Source organism: Magnolia sinica, chromosome 7 (assembly GCF_029962835.1).
Source record: "Magnolia sinica isolate HGM2019 chromosome 7, MsV1, whole genome shotgun sequence".
Taxonomy (NCBI): domain Eukaryota; kingdom Viridiplantae; phylum Streptophyta; class Magnoliopsida; order Magnoliales; family Magnoliaceae; genus Magnolia; species Magnolia sinica.
Window position 1 is genome coordinate 22,579,414 of NC_080579.1, and position 25,106 is coordinate 22,604,519.

A 25,106-nucleotide genomic window follows, 5' to 3' on the forward strand; every position below is an offset into this window, starting at 1 on the left:
AAACACAAATAACACCATGATTCAAAACTTTTTGGCCCCATGGATATTTCAACTGTAAACGTTCAATTATCACTTTTTTGGCCTACTTGAGCATTGCATACAGTTCATTTTTGGCCAACTGAACTCAAAAAATGGATGAACGGAGAGGATTTATCACAAATATGACAGTGGGCCACACTTGGGTTCCCAGCACAGGAACTTCCTACAAGGCTTTTCATAGGAAATTTGCGTCCGAGACGGATTGGCTACTCCCCCTGACACCAGCATGTGGATGGTGGTCGGTGCTCTGTGGGCCCCACCATGATGTATGTGTTTCATCCATCCTGTTCATCCATTTTTACAGATCATTTTAGGACTTTATACAAAAAATGATAGGGATATAAATCTTAGGTGGACCACACCACAGGAAAACAATAATGATTGGATATCCACCATTAAAATTCCCCTAAGGCCCATTAATGTAGGACATGAAAATTAAATATGATATGCAAGATCTCAGGCTTTAAATCATACTAATTCAAAACAATCACATAATAATTCCATATCCTACACAAAAGCTCAATCATTCAAACAGGGAAATCTGCACGGGTCTAGGCTTACACAGGCTAGGGCTAGATCTGTAAAAAATTATAAACCAAACGATGCTAAAAAATAAGTAATAATCATCCACATATACATAGTAATCAGTCCCTAATCCAAAAAATTCACCAATTTCAATTCAAGGAACCCTAGGATGAGAAAATGGACAAATAAATTAAGGATAATGCAATCTAAAGTTAGGGTTAGGGAAATCAGGTGAGAGAGGAGTGAAGGAGAGGAGAGAGAATACCTGTGATCGGCCCGCACGAGTGGACAGCAAATCGGCCTGACGCACGTGCTTGGATAGTGGCCCGCACGTGTATGGGGCCCACGAATCTGGGATCGGCCAGCTAGGGCCTGGTCGGCCAGGGATGGGCCACATTCCTTCCAAATTTTAGGCCAAACGGATGATCGGTTTGAACACGGTGCTCCGCCGAAGTTTCAACCCTCTTGCAGGGCCAAATTCTGAAAATCCGCTGTAAGGAAAAGATTAGCTGCAAACGTGGGTGGATTTGATGAGGGGATGGTTGTAGGATATGAGGAATATGGATGGTAGGAGATGGGGATAATTTGGGATGGATGCGGCTTCGCACCAAGGTAGTTAGCCATTCGAATAAGGGAGGGTTTCGCACTCAATTACGCTTCACAATTCAAAGAGAAGCAAGAAAACGTAGAAATTTTATTCAATCTTTAATGAGATAAAAGACTATAAGGGGTGCCTATTTATAAGAAAAAACCTATACTCCAAACTCGCGCTATGTGCGCAACCTATTACTTGGCGATGAAGTAAACCAAAATAAAAACTAATTAAAGAAATCTAATTCGTCCATGATATTCTAAATAACATTATTAAGCAAAACCTAAAATATAAGATCAATCAGATTAGTGGGCCACAATCATGAGATCTCATTATGGGATTTACTTAACTATCGAGCCCACTCCAACGAACCAAAAGTCCATCTTCTAACTAGGAGGCCCTCCTTGGACATCGTCATCGATCCAGATCGACGATGGGGCCCTCCTCCTTGCGTACAACGTAGGGGGTGGCATGCATGTGCATGATGTCCTCATCACCCACTGTACTGTTTATTTGACATCCAATATGTTGATTAGGTCATAAAGACCCAAACGAAGGGAAAAAGTAAATATCATCTTGATCCAAAATTTTTATGCCCCAAAACATTTTTAATGGTCAATGTTCATTCAACATTGTTTCCTGTATTGTGGTCCACTTGAAATTGAGATATACCTCATTTTTTCCTTTATACCATAAAATGATCTACAAAATAGATGGATGAAACACATACATCATGGTGGGGGTGCTCTATATCATGGTGGGGCCCATAGAGCACCGACCAACAACCAATGACAGGTGGCAGGGGGAGTAGCCAATCCGTTTCCCTGGTGTGCGCTGACGCTCCTTGAACTCCGAGTTGCACGATCGGTTCAAAAGAGATCAAAGTTACATGGGCCCACAGTTACGTATTTATTATATCCACAACGTTCATCCATATTTCGAGATCATTTCAGAGCATTATCAAAAAAATAAATAAATCATATCCAAAGATCAACTGGTTTGGATCAATTGGACCACACCACAAATAGCAGCGAGGAAATTGATTTTCACTGTTAAAAATTTCGTAAGGGCCCACCATAATGTTTATTTTCCATCCAATCTATTCATAAGGTCACAAAGACCCGATAATTATGGGGCCTATGTAACTTTGATCTCTTTTGTACCGTTCGTACAACTCGAAGTTCAAGGAGCGTCAGCACTTAGGGTATTTTGGTCCTCAAATGCTCGTCTATACGTCCAACGTCTAAGTTGGGAAGGTAAGTTTTGGACTCTTCAGAAAAGAAACTGGATAAAAAGTTGCATCTACAGTGGTCAATTTCTCTAAGATTTACACATATTTTGAGACAGAAATCCTCCTTCAACCAAACAAATTTGAGAAGTAATAATAGCCCATTTGCAGGCATTTACCATGTAATTGGAAATCAATCTGCACTTTTTAGCTTCAGCCTCAGCACTGAACCTTGTTATTTATATTTGGTGTGCCAAACACCAAAAAAGCCGAACCTATCTCCAAAAGACTCCTTCCCTAGGGGCCATACCAGGCCCCCCTTTACATCTGGATCTTCAGTTGCAGACTTGCTCTCTCATGCTTTATTCCTCCTCATTCTGAAAACAATGCATATGGTTGGCCTGCAAAAGGTAATCATATGTTAAATCAAGGGTTAGATGCAGCATTCATAGCCATTTGCTTAATGGTGGGAGTGAGACTTGTCTAATGTACACTCGGCGTACATGAAGGTCAATCCATGCCATCCAAATCATGGGCCCCATTATGGATGGAGCAAGCCCAAAGATAACACTGGATGAACAATCTTAACCATTTGATTTACCATCAAATTTGGACTGCTAAGTTGATAACCACCAAAATGGATATCAGGATCAAGCAATCAGAACTACACTAGTTAGACGATCTGGATTGATGTACACATACTGTGCGTATGGTGGATGAGTCACTCCTTTTTTTTGGTGGATTCATATTGTGCTTTTGTCCAAAAATCAACTAAAATTCAGTCCTGTGCTCTTCCTCTCCATATATGGCAACAGAGGAGACAACTCATCAGTATTCTAACCATCGACAATGTGGAAACAAAACTCCACATTAGTTGAACATTCACATCATATCAATGACAAATTGTCGATATTTGTTGATATATCACTGTACTGAAACTATCATGATATATTAGCGCACTTTTAGTGCAAAGTTACGATTGAAACTAGTGATTTTTTGCAAGTCTTGACCAAAACCAGCATAAATCAGGGCAAGGGGAAAAAAAAAATGTTTTTTGCCCAAATTTTTTGGGTATTTCCTTTGTTGATGTCTTGTAAACTCCATGTGAGTTGCCTTGCATTAAAACATGGATTTGGTGGAGAAATTGTGATGGAAGAGGGATTTCAAAAAGTGGAACCCCAAAGGTTCAAAAATTGTGATTTTTTTTATTATTATTAAACATTGTAAAAATTTACGTGATACCGTGATATTTCCAATCTTTGAAGGTGAGAAACTGTGTGATGACAATATTTAAAACATTGGAACTCACTACCAGTGCTGTTAACATCCTCTTGGTGGACAGCATCAACGATTGAGATCTGTATCAATGCATGATATGTTGGCTACCAAGTGCCGCACTTGCTTTAATTCAGCCTGTAAAATATAACAGAGTATTTCAATGTAAGTTGCTAGGAACTTCAGAATTTCTTTTGATCCAAACCAAGACCATCCTCAGCTAGTAGAGGAGTTTCCACCATCAAGCTAGAATACATGTGAATTTCCACCATTTCTTAAATATTTGTGATGCATCCACCATAAGTTTGGTCTACACGTATGTCAATCTGGACTATCCAAATCATGAGCACAAAATCTGAATGGACAACATCTCCAATATCACACTCATTGGACAATCCTTACCATCTAAATTGGTAGCCATCAGATGGGCCGTTAGAAAGAAAATGATCAACAGTCCAGAGTCAATAGCTGAGATCAGATCAGCATGATTTTGGGATTCTGAGGCTCCATTGACATTGAGCTCACAACCTGATTGTCTAGATTGACGTAGATGTATGTCGAGCGTATGGCAGCTGAGTCACCACTATCGAGGAAACTGTAAATGTGCATGTAGTAGTGCAGACCCAAAACATTTAATCGTGATCTAAAACTGTTTGTTGTCCATGTTACAACCTGTATAACTACAAATATCAGAAACGAACAGCAAAATCCATTTCCCAACAGGATGCATGAATGAGAATGCATATTGGTGCCAATAGTGTTAGAATGTTAAATGGTCATAGGGTTGGTCTTTATGGGCTGTTGGGCTTATTGTCTATGTTTGGGTAGTATTTAGGCCCGTAGGAGAAGTCCTTTACATTACTTAAGCAAGGAGGGTACTTTGTAATTTTACTATTTTTTAAGCGAAAGCCCTAATAAAACACTAGAGGTGAGAACTTGGGAGGGGTGGATCCACTCTTTTCTTCCTTTCACTTTTCTCTTCTCTATTTTCATTGATTCCTCTATTTCACATGAGTTAACATGGTATCAGAGTACATCTGTGTGTGATTCAGGTCCAAAATCTCCTCCATTCAAAACCCCAAAACCCGTGTGCTGATTGGACCTTAAGGGAAGAGTGTCTCCTTGTTTTTATTGCAGAAAACAAAATGTTTTTTTTTTTTTTTTAATCATCAAACAAAAAATTTTGATTGGAGCCTTGGCATGAAGATGAAGGCTTGCTGAATTTCTCACAAAGGTGATATTTAAATTGATTTTCTTCTGTTATTTTGTGTTGGGGGTAGTTTTTTGGTAGATTTTTGTTGTACGTAAGATGGGGTTGACACATATGAATGATGATGAAGTGGATCCTAGATGATAAAGGGCTGGAAATTTCTGTGGTATTGTTGTAGCGTATAATTGTGTGCAAATCTGATCATAGGTCAGTGTTTCCATGTAAGTTGAATTAAATTAGTTACAAGGTGGTTATGAAGCCCAACAGTGTTGTTATTGGTCCCTCATCACTAGGAGAAATACCTGGATCTTCACTTAATGCATCAAGAATATCAGTGAAACTGAATGGGAAAAAGTATCTACTCTAGGCTAAATCCATTGAGGTGTTTCTTTTAGCTTGAGAGAAGGATCAATTCCACATGGAATCTAAACCAGAGTATAAACAGTGGATGCATGATGATGCTCACATTAGATCTTAGTTTTGGAATAATATGGAACCCAAAGTGAGTTCCAACTTGGTGTTCTTGAATACTGTGAAGGATGTTTGGGATATTGTGAAAAAGATATACTACTCATAACAGTCTCTCAGGTGTATAAGTTGTACGAGGAGAATACTGCAAAGGATGTTCTCAATTACCAAGAAGGACCTTTAGGATACTGTGAAAAAGATGCACTCCTCATCATAGAATCTCTCTCGGGTGCATCAGTTGTAGCCTGTATGAGGAGGATGAAGTCTCCTGGCGAGTATTTGGCCAAGCTAACTAGCATGTGAAAAGACCATCAATATATCAACCTGTTACTTCAAATGTAAATCTTATGAAGAAGCAGTTGGAAGATACGGAAGTTGTGAAACTCTTCTCCAACTTGCCAAAAGAATATCAGTCTACTAAAGATCAAATTTTGAGTGGTGCATTAGTCCTTTGAAAATGCACCACTTATGCTAGACTTCAGAGAGTTGCTATTACAAATGGCTTTGACAATGCTCACATTAATGCTTTTGATAAGGCTAGCTTATCTGGTTACATTGGTTTGTGTGGAAGTTGTGGTGGACGAACTAGTCGTGGTAGGGTGCTAGGGGGATGTAGAGGTGGTCATGGTGGTAGAGGAGATCATGTATGCATTCACTGTGGCCTGATTAATCACTCGATAACTTTAATTGGGATCTTCATGGGAAGCATCCTAGGGCCAACCAAGCACATGGTTGATAATGTTTCTGCTGATGGTAGAATCGCTACTTCCACTTCATCTAATGTCACTGGTGATCAACTTAATGTCAAATTATCATGAGAAGAATGTGCAGTTCCTCTCTTCTAGTGGCTCTACATCCAACAATGTACCTTCCACCTCTACAACCACTTTGAACCAATCAGATAAAGCGTGTTCTGTCATCTCATCCTTCCCCTTGGACATCAATTTTGGGGCGTCAAATTATATATCTAGTAACCGTAGCTCTTTTTCTTCCATTGATCGTGTTTCATCAAATATATTTGTTATTTTAGCATATATTATCTCATCTAACATTGTTGGACTTGATACTACCTAGCCTAATGCGTTTGTGTCCTTATCATCTGCCTTGTATGCCCCAAAATTTCTTTTAAGTAAACTAACAAAATCTCTAAATTGTTATGTCATCTTCTTTTCTTCTTATTGTGTTTTTCAAGACCTCAAATGGGCAAGACGATTGATAGAGGTTGTGAGCGGAAGGTCTACACTATTTGGAGAGGGAATTCGTAGATGTTGCGATGCTTCCCGAGGGTCCTGCAGGCTACAATTCAGTGGAGTCATTGTTTGGGCCATCATCTATCCAGAAACTACAAACTCTTGTTCCATCATTTCCTAAGGTATCTAGTTTGGAATGCAAAACGTGCTGGTTGAGTAAACATCATATAGTTCATTTTCCTTGTAGGGTTGATGAAAGGATTGATATCTCATTTAAACTAGTTTATTGTAATGTATGAGGAGTAGCTCGAGTCCTTAGTTTGTAAGTTACTAGTACTTTGTCCTTTTTATATCTTATGAAACATTGGTCAGAAATCTTTTGTATATTTTAAATTTTTCATAGTGAAATAAAAACTCGATTTGGTGCAAATTTGTGTGTTTAGATCTAATAATGCTTTGGAATTTGTCTTGGGATTTTTTTCATAACTATTTACAAAGTCAGGATATTACTCATCAGACCTTGTACTTGCACACCTCAACAAATGGGTGGTTGAGCGCGATAATAGGCATCCAGTTTGCCGACAATACCCTTATCCTTTCCGAAGCTTCCTCGGTCTTCATTGACAACCTGTGCACAGCGTTACGCTGCTTCGAGGCCGTCTCAGGTCTGAGAATCAACCTGGCTAAGTCAAAGCTGTTTGGAGTCAACCTGTCGGAAGCTGAAATATCCAACTATGCAGACACCCTCGGCTGTCCTTCGGCTTCCTTCCCTTCTTTCGTGGGGCTCCCCCTTGCTATAGGCCCTCCCACGAAATCGATGTGGGATAAAATAGTTGGTAAATTTCAGAAATACCTCGCCAGATGGAAGTGCCGTTACCTATTGTTGGGAGGCCGTCTAACCCTCATCAAGGCAGACCTGTCCAACCTCCCTTTATACTACATGTCCCTGTTCAGATGCCCCTCTTCTGTGCTCCTGTCCATTGATAAGCTAAGACGCGACTTCTTGTGGTGCGGGAAGGAAAATCAGAAGAAGCTACACCTTTTAGACTGGAAAGAGGTCTGCAAACACTTCCAAGAGGGAGGAGCTAGTGTCAAAATTTTGAAAATTATGAACCAGGCCCTTCTCGGTAAGTGGACCTAGAGATTGGGAGCTGAAGGTGGTGCTCTTTGGAACACAATCATCAAAGGTAAATACGGTGCTTCTCCAGGTGGGTGGTGGACAAAAGATTCCTCAGCCTACAGGGCTTCTTTCCTATGGAAGGGGATCCTTGGTCAAAACAGGCTGTCCTTGAGAGTATCAGCTATGAGCTAGGCAATAAAGTTTCCATTCGTTTTTGGGAAGACCTTTGGGTGGGTGAAGAGCTGCTGAAATTCCGCTACCCGAACATTTTCTGCCTCGCCCCAGACAAGAACATCCCCATCGCTGATTGTTTTACAGTTTCGGCTGCAAACATTATGTGGGATGTGAAATGTATTAGAAATCTTCATGACTGGGAGCTTATCGAATTTGTGGACCTTCTCGACTGCATCTCTAAATCCAAGCCTGATCAGTCCTCTCCAGATAGTCTCAACTGGACGCGCAATAAATCCAGCATGTTCACGGTCAGATCCTTCTATTCCCAACTCCTCCCCAATCTCAATCCAGCTGCTCCCTCTTCCCCCTTCATCTGGAAGTACTCTGCTCCCCCTAAAATCATCTGTTTTGGTTGGTTGGTTGGTAAGAATAGAATTCTTACGATCGACAACCTTAGAAAAAGGGGAATGCAAATCATCAATGTCTGTCTGTGCTGCATGAAAGAAGAAGAAACGGTGGACCATTTACTCGTTCATTGCTCGTTTATCACTCAAGTTTGGTCGGATTTCTGTAAACGTTTCAAAATCAGTTGGTGTATTCCTAACTCTACCCTTAACCTCCTGTCGTCATGGCCTGGGTTCAAGCTAAGAAAAAACAGAACGTGTGTTTGGAGATTGGCAATCCTTGCTATTTGGTGGTCCGTTTGGGAAGAAAGGAACGACAAATGCTTTACTGACAAGTCTCCTCCGTAGAAGTTGTTTGCTCCAGGGCCAAAAGCCTAATTTTCGAATGGGTGGTCAATGTAAATTGTCTGAAGGATTATGACCTTCATTTTCTAGGCTGTTAGGGCTGTCTGCTATCTCAGCAGATTTTGTTCTTTCCTCCCTGTTCTTCTTTTATTTTCAATATATTTCCCGTTACCCTTGAAAAAAAAATAAAAAATGAATGTTCCACAGTCTTTCTATGGTGATGCAGTTCTTATCGCATGTCAATTGATAAAATGATGTTATCGTCAGTTTTGGATGGAAAAACACCATTCTTGTTGTTGCTTCTTGCGGTTAGTATTTTCTATTCCTCCCAAAGTGTTTGGTTGTACCTGTTTTGTTAGTCTGTTTGGGTCAGGTCAAGATAAACTTGCACCTTGCTCTGTTAAATGTACTTTTCTATGATGCCCTTGCACTAAAAAAGGGTTAGTGATGCTATTGTCCTTCATTTAAAAAGCATTTTGTGACAACTGACATTACCTTTTTTAGAATATCCCATTATATGTTAAAACTAAACATGTTACCAAAGTCACTCCTGTGGAAGTTCCTTTACCTACTGTATTTCCACCAGGTACTGTCGTTGAAGAGCCACCACCTCAAAAAAAATTCACACAAACATATTATAGGAAAAGAGAAAAAGACCAAGTCTTATAGACTATTCCCTCTCACTTCACACCATTAACTACTGCACCTAATGAGGTTCTCACTCCTGAGTCTACCAAGGTAGTCAATGATCTACCTATTATGGTTTATAAAGGTACATTCCTGTGTTTCACATCTAATTTCCAATTCTGTTTCCTTTAACCATTTATCTACAAATTATTAGAAGCTTGCCCTCGCTTTGTTTGTTGTTTCTATCCCAAGTCAGTTTAGGATGCATTGTTGGATGAAAATAGGAAAGGGCTATAGATGAGGAGATGAATGCCATGTATTCCAATGATACATGTGGGTTAATTGATCTTCCATTAGGTAAGACACCGGTTAAATATAGATGGGTTTACACTGTAAAATTTCTGCCTGATGGATCAATTGATCGTTACAATGCCAAATTGGCTTCCAAGGGGTACACCCAAGTTTATGGAGTAGATTATTTGGATACTTCTTCAGCGGTAGCTAAGTTCAATTCAATTCGAGTTGTCATATCTAATAGCTGCAAATCGTGATTGGCTCCCTTTTAAGCTAGATCTGAAGAATGCCTTTCAGCACAAAGACTTTTACGAAGAGGTCTATATGGAGTAACCTCCTGAGTACGTTTCTTAGGGGAAGTCTTCCAAAGTGTGGGAATTAAATAAGTTTATACATGGGCCGAACAGTTACCAAGAGCATGGTTTGAGAAATTCAATAGTGTAGTGATATTGTACGAGTTGAAGAGGAGCATAGCAGATCATTCAATTTTATCGAGGCATACTACATTTGGTTATATTGTACTTGCCTTTTTTTATGTGGAGGACATTATAGTGATTGGTGATGACTTGGAGGGTATTGATAAATTGAAGTTGTATCTGCACTCTCAATTTCAAAGCAAAGATTTTGGTTTTCTTCGATATTTTATGGGCATTGAAGTGGTGAGATCCAAAGCTGGAATAAATTTACACCAAAGGAAATATATTTGTGACTTATTGAAAGAGGCATGTATGCTAAGTGCCAAACCTACAGACAATGTTTTAAATATCGACGATATCGGTTGATATATCCCACGATATCTTGTATCCCACCTATGCAATACGAAATGCACAAGTAGTGCCGATATATCCCACATGTTCGATCCGATAAGCATTTTCAATTTCCGATCCATTTTTTTTTTGTTGAAAATATATTAAAGCAGTGTCAAATAGTTAAAAATCCATTGGTTCATGTTTTGCACGAAAAATCATAGAGTTGGAGCTTTGATTTTGATATCCATAGCTTCTTCATGTTCTTTATGTTTTTTTCAAAAATTTCCTTCAACCAACTGTCAATTAAGACTAATTTCGAAGTATTTAGGAGTATTTGATGAAATGGTCATCACATACACTCTAATTTTAAAATTTGAGTGTAGGTGGTCTGATTTGGAAAAATTCAAAATTTTCCTAATTTCTCCCAAATTGCTTGCAATGTTGCACTCCAAACATGAAATCAAGCATGTATGAGGGCTGATCTACTGATTTTTTAAGTCCTTGTCAATTTTCGGAAAGTAAAAATTAATTTTTAATTAAAATTAATAAAAAAAATATTTTTTTTTTTCGAAATTGCCCTTCAACCAACTGTCGATTGAGATTAATTTCGAAGTATTTAGGAGTGTTTGATGAAATGATCATCACATACACACTAAACGTTATGCATTTAATTTGAACATAGTTCAATTAGTTTAGTCAGACAATGCACAGCTTAGGACCCCATAGAAAAGAAACTTATTATTTGCACTTCTTTTTTGAGATATTATGATTTAAAAGAGTGTTTTATGGTTTTTTTTTTTTCTACAATCCCTGAAGTTTCATTGAAAAATTCAACCATTTTCTCAATGTTTCCCCAAAAGTGCGATAAATTACCCGATACAAACGATATATCCTATGCGATAACCGATACGTATATGTATCCTACAGGTGCAATGCGTAATGCGATACCGATATTTTGAACACTGCTTGCAGATACACCAATGGACCTCATTTCACACTTGAACTTGAAGAATGAGAGTTATTGGTAGATCCTAGTGTGTACAAAAGACTAATTGGCAAACTCATCTATTTGACCACTACTAGACCGACATTGCCTTTTCTGTCAGCATGATCAGTCGGTTTATGCATAGTCCCAAATCTCCATATATAGTTGTAGTTATGAGTGTGCACCTCAGAAAGGTATCTTGTACAAATATCATAGGCATCTCCGGGTAGTAGGTTATATAGATACAGATTATGCAGGGTCGAGGTATGATAGGCGGTCCACTACAAGTTACTGCACCTTCCTTGGTGATAATATGGTTCCCTGGAAAAGCAAGAAGCAGAATGTGGTGGTTAGGTCGAGTGTTGAAGCGGAATATAGATCAATGGCACACATAAATTGTGAATTTGTTTAACTAAAATCTCTTCTTGAAGAATTGGGGTTTGTAGTTCAAGTTCTAGTGCCTTTACATTGCGATAATTAAGTTGTTATACATATTATCAACAATCCAGTGTTCCATGAGAGAACAAAGCATATAGAGGTCGACTGCCATTTCATCCAGGACAAGATATTTAAGAAGGAAATCTAAACTACTTATATATTTCATCCTATGATTATGTTACAAATTTGTTCACCAAAGCACTAGGGGAAGTCTTAGTTAAAAAAGCTTATATCCAAGCTAGACACGCATGATATCTATGCTCCATCTTGGAGGAGAGTGTTCGAATGTTAAATGGTCATAAGGTTGGTCTTTATGGGTTGTTGGGTTTATTGTATATGTTTGGGCAGTTTTTAGGCCCATAGGAGAAGTCCTTTACTTAAGCAAGGAGGTTACTTTTGTAATTTTAGCATTTTAAGTGAAAGCCCTAATAAAACATAAGAGGTGATGACATGTGAAGGGGGCATCCACTGTAGTCGATCCACTCTTTTCTCCTCTCTTCTTCCTTTCACTTTTCTTTATTTTCATTGATTCCCCTATTTCACATGAGTTTACATAGAGAATAGGAGAGACAACATTGATTTCATCACGTGATGAAATCAAGGGTAATTCAAACTTGCCTTCACTCAGTGTAGGCCCTTCCCCTTCATTTATTAGTCAGAGAGAAGAAGATGACCTTGGAAAAGATGAAGGTGGGCAATGTGTGCATGTGCATTCGTATGAATGGGTGTATACATTCAAAAGAATGAAAAGGAAAATTGAGAAGAGAGGGCAAACCATGTGAGACGAACAAGAGGAGATTAGCGTCTAACAACCATAATCACAACTTCACTAATTTAAAAAAATGAGTAAAAGGACAGAAATGCCCTTAAGCATTAAAAACCAACTAAAACACCACCATACACACATGAACAGTAAGTACACATGTTCGCATGAACACACAACCTCTTTAATAGTTCATTCACCAAATTTAATTGCCTGGGGGAATTTCTTAAAGTCTATCAGGGCATGTTTGGTTTTCCAATTACAACAATAATACAAAGTAGATGAGCCATCACTATCATTTCAAGGTGTTTGTTTAAACAATAATTACGGCTCATAAATTGAGAGTCAAATATAGTTGTAAAAGAAATAGGTAAAGGAAATTGTAATTATTACATTTTTAAATCATAAAACTACCATTTTTATAGCGATTTCGGGGTGAAACAAATGATGGCAGCAAACTAATCATTGCAGTCAAATGTAGGTAATGTCACCAAACAATTACAAAAGTAATTAATCAATACCCATTTCCAGCCATTTACCGTTGTAATTGGAAAACCAAACACCCCTAAATGAACTTGTGATAAATAAAACACATGACTGTGTGAGAGTGCACCGATGACACATACATGTACAAGGGTAGCATGTATATTACATGCATGGGCCAGAAATCATGTTACTTTTATAGTTAGACTTAAGTCATGACTCATGTGTGATAGGTTAATCACAAGCAACACCAAGTAATTTGATTGACAAGTTGGCCTTAGTCCCTCAATATGAATACTTAATGTTTGAAATTTGGTCATTTCTCTTTATTGTATAGTTATTGCAATTCAATTCTTAAGAGCATCAAACCACAGCTTTAATCAGCATGATGAATTCCTCTAGTCAATGCATGGTTAAAAGACTTGGGGACTTGGACCAACTCGTTGGGTCCTGACTCCTGAGTCAAGTCAGGACCCACCTGAGTCAGGGCTGAACTGGCCTGACTTGCCCAAGCCAGAGTTGACTCAGGGTATCGAACCAGATCGGTGCTTACTCAGTCCAACTCAACTCAGACGAGTCACATCAGAGTCATAAAACCATGAATCAATGTTGACATGTAACATAAGGTATCATAGAGGTAGCAAGCTTAAGAAATTCCTTCACATCCTAATGGTCTTCCTCTGATTCAAAATCAAATCAGATATGGGTCCTTACTCTTGCTCGGGTGGTAGACTCTCAGGAGTTTCAGCATCCAGTCAAGGGTTCGAGTACCCATAGGTGGTGAAATTCCACTAGCATGAGTGTGTGTAAAAAAATAATAATAATTAATAAATAAATCAAAACAGATATCTTTGGGACAACCAAATGTAGAAAATATTCCAAATAAACACTAGGAACATTTGTGTATAATGATCTTCTGACTTGATTCCTAGAAGTGGTTTCAGCATAACTCTTCCAAATAGTGTCAAGGCTGATGGAAGGGCTTTTGCATCACATACAGTTAATGCTTAAATTGGAAGTCTAACTGTGTAAGAGATAATTGACTACCAGTCTATTTTTCAAAAAATAAATGCAGTCCCTTCCTCTTCCTGGCACAATGCACATTTATTAGGTAATGTCAGCTCTCAACTCTTAATATGATCGAGGGTGAGAGCCTTATTAAAAACAGTAATCCAGATGAAAGCATTAACCTTCAGAGGAATTGTGCATTTCCATATTTTAGATAAGAAACCTCTGGGGGATGTGAAGATCCAAATAAAGCAAAGGGAAAGAGACCTCAATGATAATCTACCCTTGGTATCAAACTCCCAAATAACATATCAACACCTCAGTGGGGGATATGAGTCTCTTCCAACAGAGCCAACAACAGCAATAACAGCAGGATCTTGCATCCTTCAAGTCGTCTGAACAACAAGCACTACAGTCTTGCCCCAGATATGCCAAAAGCACGTGTTTATAGTTCCCCCTTTGTTTGAAGTTTGAACCCAATACAAAAGACCTCTGAGCACCATCGGTACTCCTGGAACCACACTTTGGCTCCCTCTCCCAGTATGAATCTAGCATGACTGAAGAAAATACCGCAGATTGACGACACAACTCTCTGAATAGCTGAGCTAATCTATGATCAGCACATCCAACATCCATCCATTGTCAGCCAAACTAGATTTTGCAATCAAAACATCCCTCATGATCAAATCCTCACCGCTTCCCATTCTCCACCACCACTTCCCCAATGAAGCAGAATCAATAAGCTTAACTTGCTTGAACCCATGACCACCAAATCTTACAGGCTTTACAAAAATCCTTCCATGCCAGCAAATGGTATTTATGAGCCTCATCCATATCATTCCCCATAAACCTTTTCTGCACAGATTTAATCTTAGCCGCAACTTTTGATGGGCATTTGAGAATGAATAGGAGATATATGGGACTGTCCTTTAAAGGTCAGATTTCCTATGATCTATAGTTTGGTCAGAGAATGACACATCGCCTTGAAAGAGTGATCGAACATAATTGGGGAAAGAGTAATATGGAACATTGTTCTCAGAAGAAATCTGAAGGAAGAGGAAAAGGAGGATTTCCAATCCCTTCTAAGCATGCTTGAGGGAGTCCGTTTGTCTCATTTGGCATCAGATGAGAGAGTTTAGAAAAGGAATCATCACGTAAATTCTCAGTTAAGTCCTTTTATCATTGCACGGTAAACAAAGAAACAGTCAAGTTTGCTACCCCTCTTAGGAGTATGTTTGTTCCCCCCAGAGTCTCAACTTTCTTATGGCTCATGATTAGACAGAAAGTCCTGACCGTCAACAAGTTGCAGTGTGGTATCTCCCTCCCTAACTAGTGTATCATGTGCCAAGCAGATGAGGAAACAGGCTCCAATCTGTTTCTTGATTGCCCGGTAGTGGCCGCAGTCTGGAGTTTTTTGCCTGGCAAAATTTAAGATGTCTTAGTCCAGGAATCTTTAATGATGGCTGACCGAGAGGGCAGTGCCACTGATAAGCTGAGATATCTCTTTGCGCTGTTGCACCTGTGACATCACGGTCAAGGTAGTACAGTCCATCATGCCCATGTCCACCACCAATCTTCATCTTCATCTTTAGGTCCTAGAAAATACTGTATGAAGGATAAGAAGGTGACACAACAATTAAGGGATTTTGTAAGTTTGCTAATGAACGAAAGGCTAAAAGAAAATTTTAGAACAAACGGAACAAATGATAATGAAAGAGAATTTGTCTGAACGGTACCCATTCCACATACTTTCGATTAAGTACTATTTGCCAAAGTGATAAGTGAACCTATTAATGAGCCATTAGTGGACAAGAGGACACTAGACTCACCTGTCATATAGTCAGATGCTCCGGAGTCAATGACCTATCGAGTCAAAGACTTGGATCCTAAACAAGTAATACTAATACCTGAAGTCACAAATGTAGTCGTAGAGTTGGAAGTGGCTGCAGTAATAGAAGCAGACTGATTTTGTAGATTGCTCAGCAACTTGGAATATTCTTCTTGAGTCAAAGTAATTATTTCATCAATCGTATGTGGTTGTGGAGCCTTAGATGTAGAGTTCGCTAGAGGAGGCCCACTACTCTCTCCAATATGGGAAGCTTGATTAGTCCATGCAAGCTGCCCATGGAAGTCCAACAATTTTCAACAGAATGATTGGGGAGCCACAATATGTGCACTTTTTAGGTTTGCAACCTCTATCATGGCCACCTCCCATGTTTCCATGAACAACTCTTCCACCACGGCTGCCATTGCGGCCCCAACCAGAGAATGATGTGAGAACCGAGCTATCATTGACTCCATTCGTAGAGCCCAAAGACACGTTGGAAGCAAGCATACACTTCGTTTAAGGATGACACATCTTTGCACCCAAAATTTGTGCACAAACTAGTTCATACTCACGTTTCAAACCTAATACGAACTTGCCACACAAAAATTTTCACATTGCTGACGTAACTTCTCCAAGTCGGTAGTCAAAGGCTGATACATATTCAACTCTTCCCACATTCCTTTGAGTTTAGAATAGCATTCACCTAATGATTTCTCCTTATTGAGCTCGAAATTTTCTTCATATAAGTAATAAGTGCAAGAGATGTTTTTTCCAGAAGAATATATCTCTTGCAATGCATGCCACATTTCCTTTGTCGAATCCAGAAACATGACATTGGCACTTATGGAAGGTTCCATACTATAACCAGGTCATTATTTGGGTATTTTCCTAGATCCATTGGTCATAAGTACTGGAGTCTTCATTAGGTTTCTCTATGGTTAGATATTTTAATTTTCACTTGGCCATGAAAAATACTTGAATTGACTTAGACCATTGTAAATAATTTATCCCATTTAACTTAGAGCTTATCTGAGCTCCTAAAAAGTCAGATGAGTTTATAAATCCATATTTTCCATCACTTTTTATCTGCATGACGAGAGAGAGAGAGAGAGAGAGAGAGAGAGAGAGAGAGAGAGAGAGAGAGAGAGAGAGAGAGAGAGCACCTCACTAGCACAAACGCGAGCTGACCTGCACAATCGAGGAGCACCATACTTGTAAAATTCACACAATCCGCACGTCACCTTCGATAAAGAAATCTACCCACACGCCCACTACTTCCAACTAGCCACGAACAAATATGATCGCAAACACAACGTCTAACACTGGTAAACAACCCACATGTTTGCAATAATCACATGTGAGGTGATATAATTCAAGAAGCTTTTGTCTTCATTCACCCATGCACGCACGAACTATTAAAAAAGATCTGACACAAAAGAAACAACAAAAAACCCTAGGTTTATTAAGAAGTTTTCAGCACAAGCAAGATATGAGACACCAAGAGATAAAAGAAAAGAAGAAAGGATGAAATAAGAGAAGATTTGGAGAAAGGTTGGATCAAAACCAATGTAGCTCTGATACCATGTAAAAGAGTAGAAAGAGAGAATAATGGAGAAGAGAGATAGAGAGAATAGGGGGGTGAATTAGGGTTCAAGCCCCCTCCTATATTAATAAACTTCAATAATCACAATAAAACCCTTAAGTAACAAAACCAAAAATCCCCAACATGTCCTAGACCACTAAAAGCACAATAATCTGCCTAAATGGGCCCGCATAGGCCCATATCACATTTATTAACAGTATTCATTTCTCACCCTCAGTTCATAGGTGATCCTCTATACCCATTTTTGTTCACTATTGTTGTTAAAAGTCTAGCTTTGCTTCTCGAGGAGCTTCCCATCTAAGATGAATTAGTGGATAAACAGTTGGATCACTTGTGGTATCCATTTCTCAACTTCAATTCACAAATGACCCCATATTCTGTGGAGCGTCACTTGAGCAAGAGAACAACCTTAAAGGTGTTTTTTGATGTTATGAAGATGTATCAGATCTTTGTCTCGATTTTGGAAAACCAAAAAGCTCTATAGCAGGCGGGGCAATTTTTAATGATATCATTCAAGGCTTGGTGAATCGTATGGGATTCAATAAGGTCAATCTCCCAACTAAATATCTTGGCCTCCTACTTGGAGGCAATTCCTCTGCTCAAGCATTTTGGGACTTGGTTATTGAAAAGATAGGAAAAAAGGCTCGTGGGATTAGGGCTGAAAGTCGGGTAGGTTGGGTCGGGTTGGTGCTCAACCCTAGCCCAACCCAAGGTTCCTATACCTTAACCCTAATCCAACCCAACCCAACCTCGGGTTAGGAATTCTCAGCCCAAGCCCAACCCAAGCAGGCTCGGTCAGGTTGATTGGGTTGGTCGGGTTGATACATACTAATATTTTCGTTATTACATTAGTCCATATATTTTCAATACACATCTTATTTTTTGTACCTATGATTTTATTAATTATATATGTCGTTATTTATCGTAAAGAACTTCACTTTTTCTAAACAAACAAGCTAAAATATAAAACAACTACTTAAAAAGTTGTATTGTGTAGCACAGAATCTATTTGGGAGAGAGAAATTTGATGTATCTTGTTAGCTTGAATCATCGGAAATGACGTGGACCAATGAAAACCGACGGCACTGGAATTTCTTGTGCCTTTAACATAGACGATCAACACTCAATTATAATTTACAAGTAAATTATATATTGATTGGGTTCGGGTTGGGTCGGGCAATCCGAGACCTCAACCTGAGCCCGACCCAAGTTTTATTGGGTTGGTATTTGTATAGCCCAAGCCCAATACCGAACCCAATACATCCTGCACAAGCCCAACCCATTGTCGGGTTGGTCTGGTTGAACCCGCTCGACTTTCAGCCCTACGTGGGATGGAAAAAGTGTCTCTAGGGGGGGTTAGATTGCTCTCATCAAGTCAGCTATTGCTAATGTCCCGATTTATTACTTATCCTCATCCAAGTTGCCAGCAAGGAAAATTGTTTAGCTTCAAATAGACTTCTTATGAAAAGGGAATAGCAAGGTGAAGCATTGGCAGGAAGTACAAAAACCTAGAAGAATGGTGGCATCGATTTGGGCAGGGAGAGGGAAAGAAAAGATGAACTCTCTTAGCAAAGTGATGGCAGAGATTGGCCGAACTGTAATCTAAAGGAAATAAGAGATTTAGCAGGGAGGACACTTTCCAAGTGTCCCTCCTAGGACCAAAAGCTCAGTTGATAAGAGAGACATTACTTGGGTTGGCAAACGCTCCTTTGGTGGCGATAGGAATTTTGCTCACAGGATCTACAAGGCGTTTAAATAGGGTATCAGGCAAGGTATTAAAAACAGTTATGTAATGGTCGTAACATAATGGTAACTGTGGGAACTGTTATGTGTTATGAGCCAATACAATTTTTTTTCTTTTTTTCTTTTTTTCTAAAAAAACAAAAGAAGGCGGTAACGGCTGCTATGGCTCGTATCATAACGGTAATGGCGGTGGCCATGGCCACCATTACTGTTATTGAATACCTTGGTATTAGGTTCATTGTTGAATGTAGTGATAGCATAATCTGAATATGTGTATCATATTGACCAATATGGATGTATCATATTTGCATTAACCAGATACGATACGCAATACAAGGCCAATCGACCCACTCAAAAAATTTTGGGTCATATTGACTGACACAGGTTTGTATTGGCACCGATACGGGGCCGATATGGCCATAAAGGCTCAAATTTGTTTCTTATTTCTAGTTTGTTATATATATATATATATATATATATTAAGATTCTCTCTTCTTTTTTAATTTCAACCATGAAGTAAGCTTAGAAGTCATTTTAGACTAGATCTAGACATGTGTTGGAGTTCAAAACAAAAGATCTGAGCCGAAGCAAAATGGATCATTATGGAAAAAGAAATCAGAAAAAGGGTAAATCATTACTTTTCTTTTTCATATTTCATCTTCCTTTTGTTGAATTTTTATGTGATGGGCCCTAATTCAAGAAACCATGCTTGATTTGTGTTCAATCAAAACCCATTCTTTGGTTGAGTTTTGACGGAACAAGCAAATAGATAGCATCCCTTAGTTCTTTGGGCTAATTTTTTTTGCCTAATATGGGCCGATACCATTGCACAACAATTGTATCCTATCATTTTTCATCTATACAGATACGCCCCTGGTACCAATATCAGAACCATGGGTGGTGATAGGGTGAGCATTTGTAATAAATGTGGATCGATGGGTCTCCCTTCCCCCCTCTTCAATCTAGTTGTCAATAAAGAAGCTCAAGTGAATTTTTTTTTTTTTTTGAAGATTAGCTCAAGTGAGGGATTGCCGCCCAATTAGTGGCAGTTCAATGAATGGAATGTGACTCTGCACCTCAATCTCAATGATGAGGGGATGGCCAGCCTCCTCACTATTCTACTTGAGAAGCTATACAAATTACACAACGATACCCATGCTTGGGAAAGGTCCAAAGATGGGAGCTTCTAAGTCTTTTCTTCTATTTTTATTTTTAATTTTACTTTTCATGCTCTTTCAGATACGGAGGGGTCCCCCTCGTCACTTGCCCAGATGTGGAAAGCCTTGGTGCCCCCAAAGTTCAAGCTTTTGTGTGGTTTAGCTATGGAGAACAAGATCCTTATCGTCAAGAATCTAAAAAACAAAAAGAAATATGACCATTCCTAATAGATGATCATCTGCAAGAAGAATGAGAAGACGCTAAACGATCTTTTTCCTCCATCGCAAATACGTTAGGCTGCGGAACCATGTGTTTTTCCAATTCAGCTTGTCCTGGGTAATCAGCAGTTCTAACTAGGATTTTACTTGTCAGCTGGGGAAATGGTCCCTTCAACCCCCATGGTAAGATTTTGTGTTCATGGATCTTTCATGAAAAAATCAGCATGTATCTTATATTGAAAGATTAAGAATTTCATTCTAGAGCTTTTTGAGGCATCATGGGTCTTTCATGAGAAAATAAGTATCTTATATTGCAAGTCCTTTAAAATCTTTAATTATAATTTCTAAACTATCACAAGCAATCTTGTTCCTCAAGTAATGTAAGTTAAAAAATGAATCATTGGATTGGCATGCTCACATATAAAACTTACTCCTGCAGCCAATATATTTTTTTCATCGATTACACCTCCAATATAAATTATCTGAGGGTTCGTTGTAGCCAAAAGTGGATAAAGAGAGCTAATCCAAATGATACACAATGCTAGTCCTTAATTCCGTGGACCGCCAATGAGGTGGCCAATAGGCTCACCAAAGGAAGTGAAAAGAGGGTCTCGGTCTGTTGTTTCTTTTGTTTTTGTTTTCAATAAATTTTGTTGCCTTAAAAAAAACATCAAAATCAATACCAGAACTTAGTGCTAAGGACCATAATGGCATTATTAGTTCAATCTGTTTTCTAAAAAATTGTTGATACATTGCTTATGAATTACATTTGGAGAATTATATAACTACTTGAATAATAGAGACCATTGAAGCTCAATGCATAATGTTACCATTTCTTTCTTCACCGGGAGAACTATGGGTGTCTTATCACCGATAATAGGTCTAACTGTGTGTTAAAACTGTCAGTCAACAACATAAAATCTAAAAACTGATCCTTCTGATTGATAATGCTAAAAGTTTCATCAATGGCAAAAAAGAAGGGATCAACCAATGCACAAAAGCCAATTGCCCAGTTAATAGACTATGTTGGTGAATCTCATAAATACAAATTTCAAATAAAAACAATTAGATCACTATTATCAATTAAGATAATGCACTCTTTACCTGTATGCTTCCAAAAAAAAAAATTGATATGGGTAGTCAGTCACTCTTACCTTTCAATCTCCAACGGCGATTTAGCTTTTATTTGAATGCACCGCCCCTTAGTTAGCCACTGTGCATGGCATCAGTGCCAATCAAAACATTCCCAACTTCAATCTGCAATACAATATAATAAAGCGCCTGGTATAAGCACAGAGTACCAAATCATGGTGCCCGCGTGTGTGTGTACCCAAATTTTTTGTAGGCATGGTGAAGGCAGCTATGGAGAATAATAATGAGATACAGAACACATTATATTAACTGATACTATGCAAGATATAGAATACCTTATCTAAGAAGAAATTGTGTTATTTCTTGAACTGGAAAACATTCATTGAGCACAACTCATGGATGGTTCACCAATAAAACGCCTGCAATGGAATAAACCAGAAGCAGGCATCAATGAAATATACAGGATTTATGAACCCAGTAATTACAATTTCAAAAAAATAAATAAAATAAGAATCACTGCTTTAAACAAAGCAACTAAAGACTCTATTTGAAGCCACATGCATATCCCATGGATTCTAACCTGTTAGCATTTGTTCAGAGGTCATTAATCAATATCGACTTCCACCCCCACTCAAAGGGCCCATCCCAAAACAGAAATGATTTATTGTCAGGGTACATAGCAACACCAGCATATTATCAAATCTGGCATATCAATCAACGTCTCTAGCTGTCTTTCTTTGAAGACTGTTTATCAAGCTTGGAGAGGTCAGCAATGGATGAAAATGGTTTTACATGCGGAGGAACCAACTTCTGCTTGATAAGGTTTTCAGATATCAAACTAGCTTCCCTTGAAAACCCAGAACTTGACAGTCCGTGAACCAACGTAGTATATGTAATTTCATCCAAAACATGACCACTTTGAGACATTTGATCACATTTCTCAAAAGCCTCCTCCATTTTCCCTCCCTTGCAAAACCCATTAACCAAGGCATTGTAAGTGACAACATCTGGAGCCACACCATTCTCCAACATCTCATCTAGAAACTTAATTGATTCTTTCATGTCACCCATTTTACAATACCCATCGATTATGACAGTGTAAGTAATCTTATTTGGAGGTATTCCGTTCTCACGCATTTCCTGCAAGACATCTATTGCTGCATCCATCTGCCGCATCTTACAATACCCATGAATCAGTGCGGTATAACACGCAACATTTGGCAACAATCCTTCCCTTCTCATTTCATTCAGAAAACGCTTTGCCTCCTCAATATGACCGACACCGCATGTCCCATCTATAAGTGACGAATATGTCACAACACTCAGATCAATGCCCTTGCTTCTCATTTCATCACGAAGCTTCAAAGCCTCCGTCATATTCCCACTTTTACAGTACCCACCAATGAGCGTGTTATACACAACATGGTTCGACTCTAAACCACGAATGCCCAATTCCTTGAATAACTTTTCTGCCTCATCGAGTCTATTAGCCTTACAATACCCATCAATCATTGCACTGTATGTAAAAACATCAGGCATGAGACCATCTTTCATGCTCTCATTCCAAAGCCTAACAGCCTCTTTCATTTTACCCAAATTACACAGCCCATGTATAAGTGCATTATAAGTGAATTTATCCGGTTTCAGTCCCCGTTTAACCATATCATCCCTCATCTTAAACCCGTCTTCCACCTTCCCAACTTTGCAACACCCCGAGATGAGCGTGTTATATGTCACGCAATCCAACGCCACCCCCCTCTCTAGCATCTCCTTCAGAAGCTTAACTGCCTCTTTCATATCCCCCATCTTACAAAGCCCGTGGATCAAAGCATTGGAAGTAACCGTATTAACTGCAAATCCCTTAGCTGACATCTTAAACCAAATCTCCATTCCCTCCTGACATCGCCCTTCCTTACATAGCCTATCAACCAACGTCGTCAAAACCGCATCATTCGGCTGCAGATTCCGCAACAGCATTTCCTTAAAGAGCCTAACTGCAGAATCCAATTTAGATTCCATGCATTGCCAATAAATAACTGAATCAAATGCATTGCTGTGTGGACTAATACCACTTGATAGCATTTCTTCCAAAACATATTCCGCCTTTTCCATCTGACCCCACTTGCACAAACCTCGCATAAATGAATTATAAGTAACTGAATTCGCCTCGATCCCTTTACCCACCATCTCATCCCATACCTTCGATGCTGCCCTGAAATCACCGGTTTTACAGTGCCCACCAATCAACGTATTGTAAATTACCACATTGGGCTCAAGCCCCTTATCTGACATCTCATTTAAAACACAACCCACATTGTGAAATCTCTCCAATTTTACCATGCCATTTATAATAGCACTATAGGTAATAAGACTTGGGCTTATTCCATTTTTTATCATTTTGTCTTTGAATTGAAATGCAGCATCCAAATCACCTTTCTTGCATAACCCATCGATTAGGATATTATACGTAATGACACTTGGTGAAATTCCCAACTCCTCCATCTTCGAAAACAATCCAATTGCATTGTCAATCTTTCCACCCTTGCAATACCCTTTAATGGCAGCCCCAAAGGAGTAGATGTCCGGTGATACAGTTTGACACATGATTTCAAAAACTGCAAAACTCTTCTCAAAGTCATTCGATTCGATGAGCGAATTCAATAGGAAATTACATGTTTTCAAAGATGGAAACAGAGAGCAGCCCGACACCATCCGGAACACATCAAATCCAAATGCCGCCTGTTTAAACTGGGTACAGCAAACATGGATCAACATATCAATCGCAGCGGTCGAGTCACCATTGTTGTTTGTATCAACGAGCGATCGGGCAACCTCAAGATGAATGGCATCTCGTTTTTCAATGTGCAACAGGAGTTTCCGATCCACGATGCGGATAAGAAGCAATCGAGCAGGGGCGATGAGATTGGATTGGATCAAGGCGTGGATCAAAATCGAGTAGGATTTTAAAGTGAATTTGAAATGGGTGTGATCGGATGCATAGGAGAAGAAGTGCAGGGTAGTTTTAGGGTTTATGGATGGTCGGATCTCGGCGAGGATGCAATCAAAAACAGGAGGCGAAAGAACGGTGAAGATTTGTTTCAATTTGGATGCATTTAGAGATGGAGAGGAAAGAAGTTGGGCTGTTACGTCTTTGAGGTGTGGGGTCTGATGTAGCTGTTGTTGTTGCTGTTGCTGTTGCTGTTGCTGCTGTTGCTGCTGTTTCTGTTGTTGGGGCAGAACGGAGGCGGCGCAGGATAAGGGGAGGGTGAAGGATAAGGAGCGGGAGAGAGAGAGGAGTTTGGTTTGTGATTTGACAGAAGGGAGTTTTGAGAAGTCCATAAGAGGGCAATATTGTGGGGATATTTGGGAATGTTAGGGAGAAAAGTGGGGATAGAGATTTGGGGGAGGGCAGAATGGGAGGTGTGGTGCAGACATTGGAGTTTCGTTGTGGGTCTCTCTGTCTCTCTCTCTTTCTTCTCTCTCTCTCTCTCTTTGAAAGGCCTTGAGTGTGGCCGCGTTGCGGCAAAACCTGCGAGAGGGAGGGTGG

General features: G+C 39.2%; 2 protein-coding genes across 7 annotated transcripts; one reads left to right on the plus strand and one right to left on the minus strand.

The window, feature by feature from the left end:
- Positions 1-2,413: 2,413 nt before the first annotated feature.
- LOC131251204 (pentatricopeptide repeat-containing protein At4g19440, chloroplastic) lies at positions 2,414-25,106 on the minus strand. 6 transcript variants are annotated; one of them, XM_058251785.1, is made up of 7 exons: positions 22,140-25,106; positions 21,895-21,978; positions 21,622-21,724; positions 15,386-15,512; positions 11,411-11,546; positions 3,694-3,797; positions 2,414-2,785 (listed from the first exon to the last, which is right to left on the minus strand). In XM_058251785.1, exon 1 carries the CDS (start codon positions 24,896-24,898, stop codon positions 22,283-22,285), a length of 2,616 nt encoding a protein of 871 aa, XP_058107768.1. In that variant the 5' UTR covers positions 24,899-25,106; the 3' UTR covers positions 2,414-2,785; positions 3,694-3,797; positions 11,411-11,546; positions 15,386-15,512; positions 21,622-21,724; positions 21,895-21,978; positions 22,140-22,282. The 6 variants fall into 6 exon arrangements, with proteins under 6 accessions (XP_058107768.1, XP_058107766.1, XP_058107767.1 ...); XM_058251783.1 differs by having other exon boundaries at positions 15,386-15,522; XM_058251784.1 differs by lacking the exon at positions 15,386-15,512.
- On the plus strand, positions 6,979-7,839 carry LOC131250593 (uncharacterized). Its single transcript, XM_058250881.1, has 2 exons — positions 6,979-7,654; positions 7,736-7,839. Exons 1-2 carry the CDS (start codon positions 6,979-6,981, stop codon positions 7,837-7,839), a joined length of 780 nt encoding a protein of 259 aa, XP_058106864.1.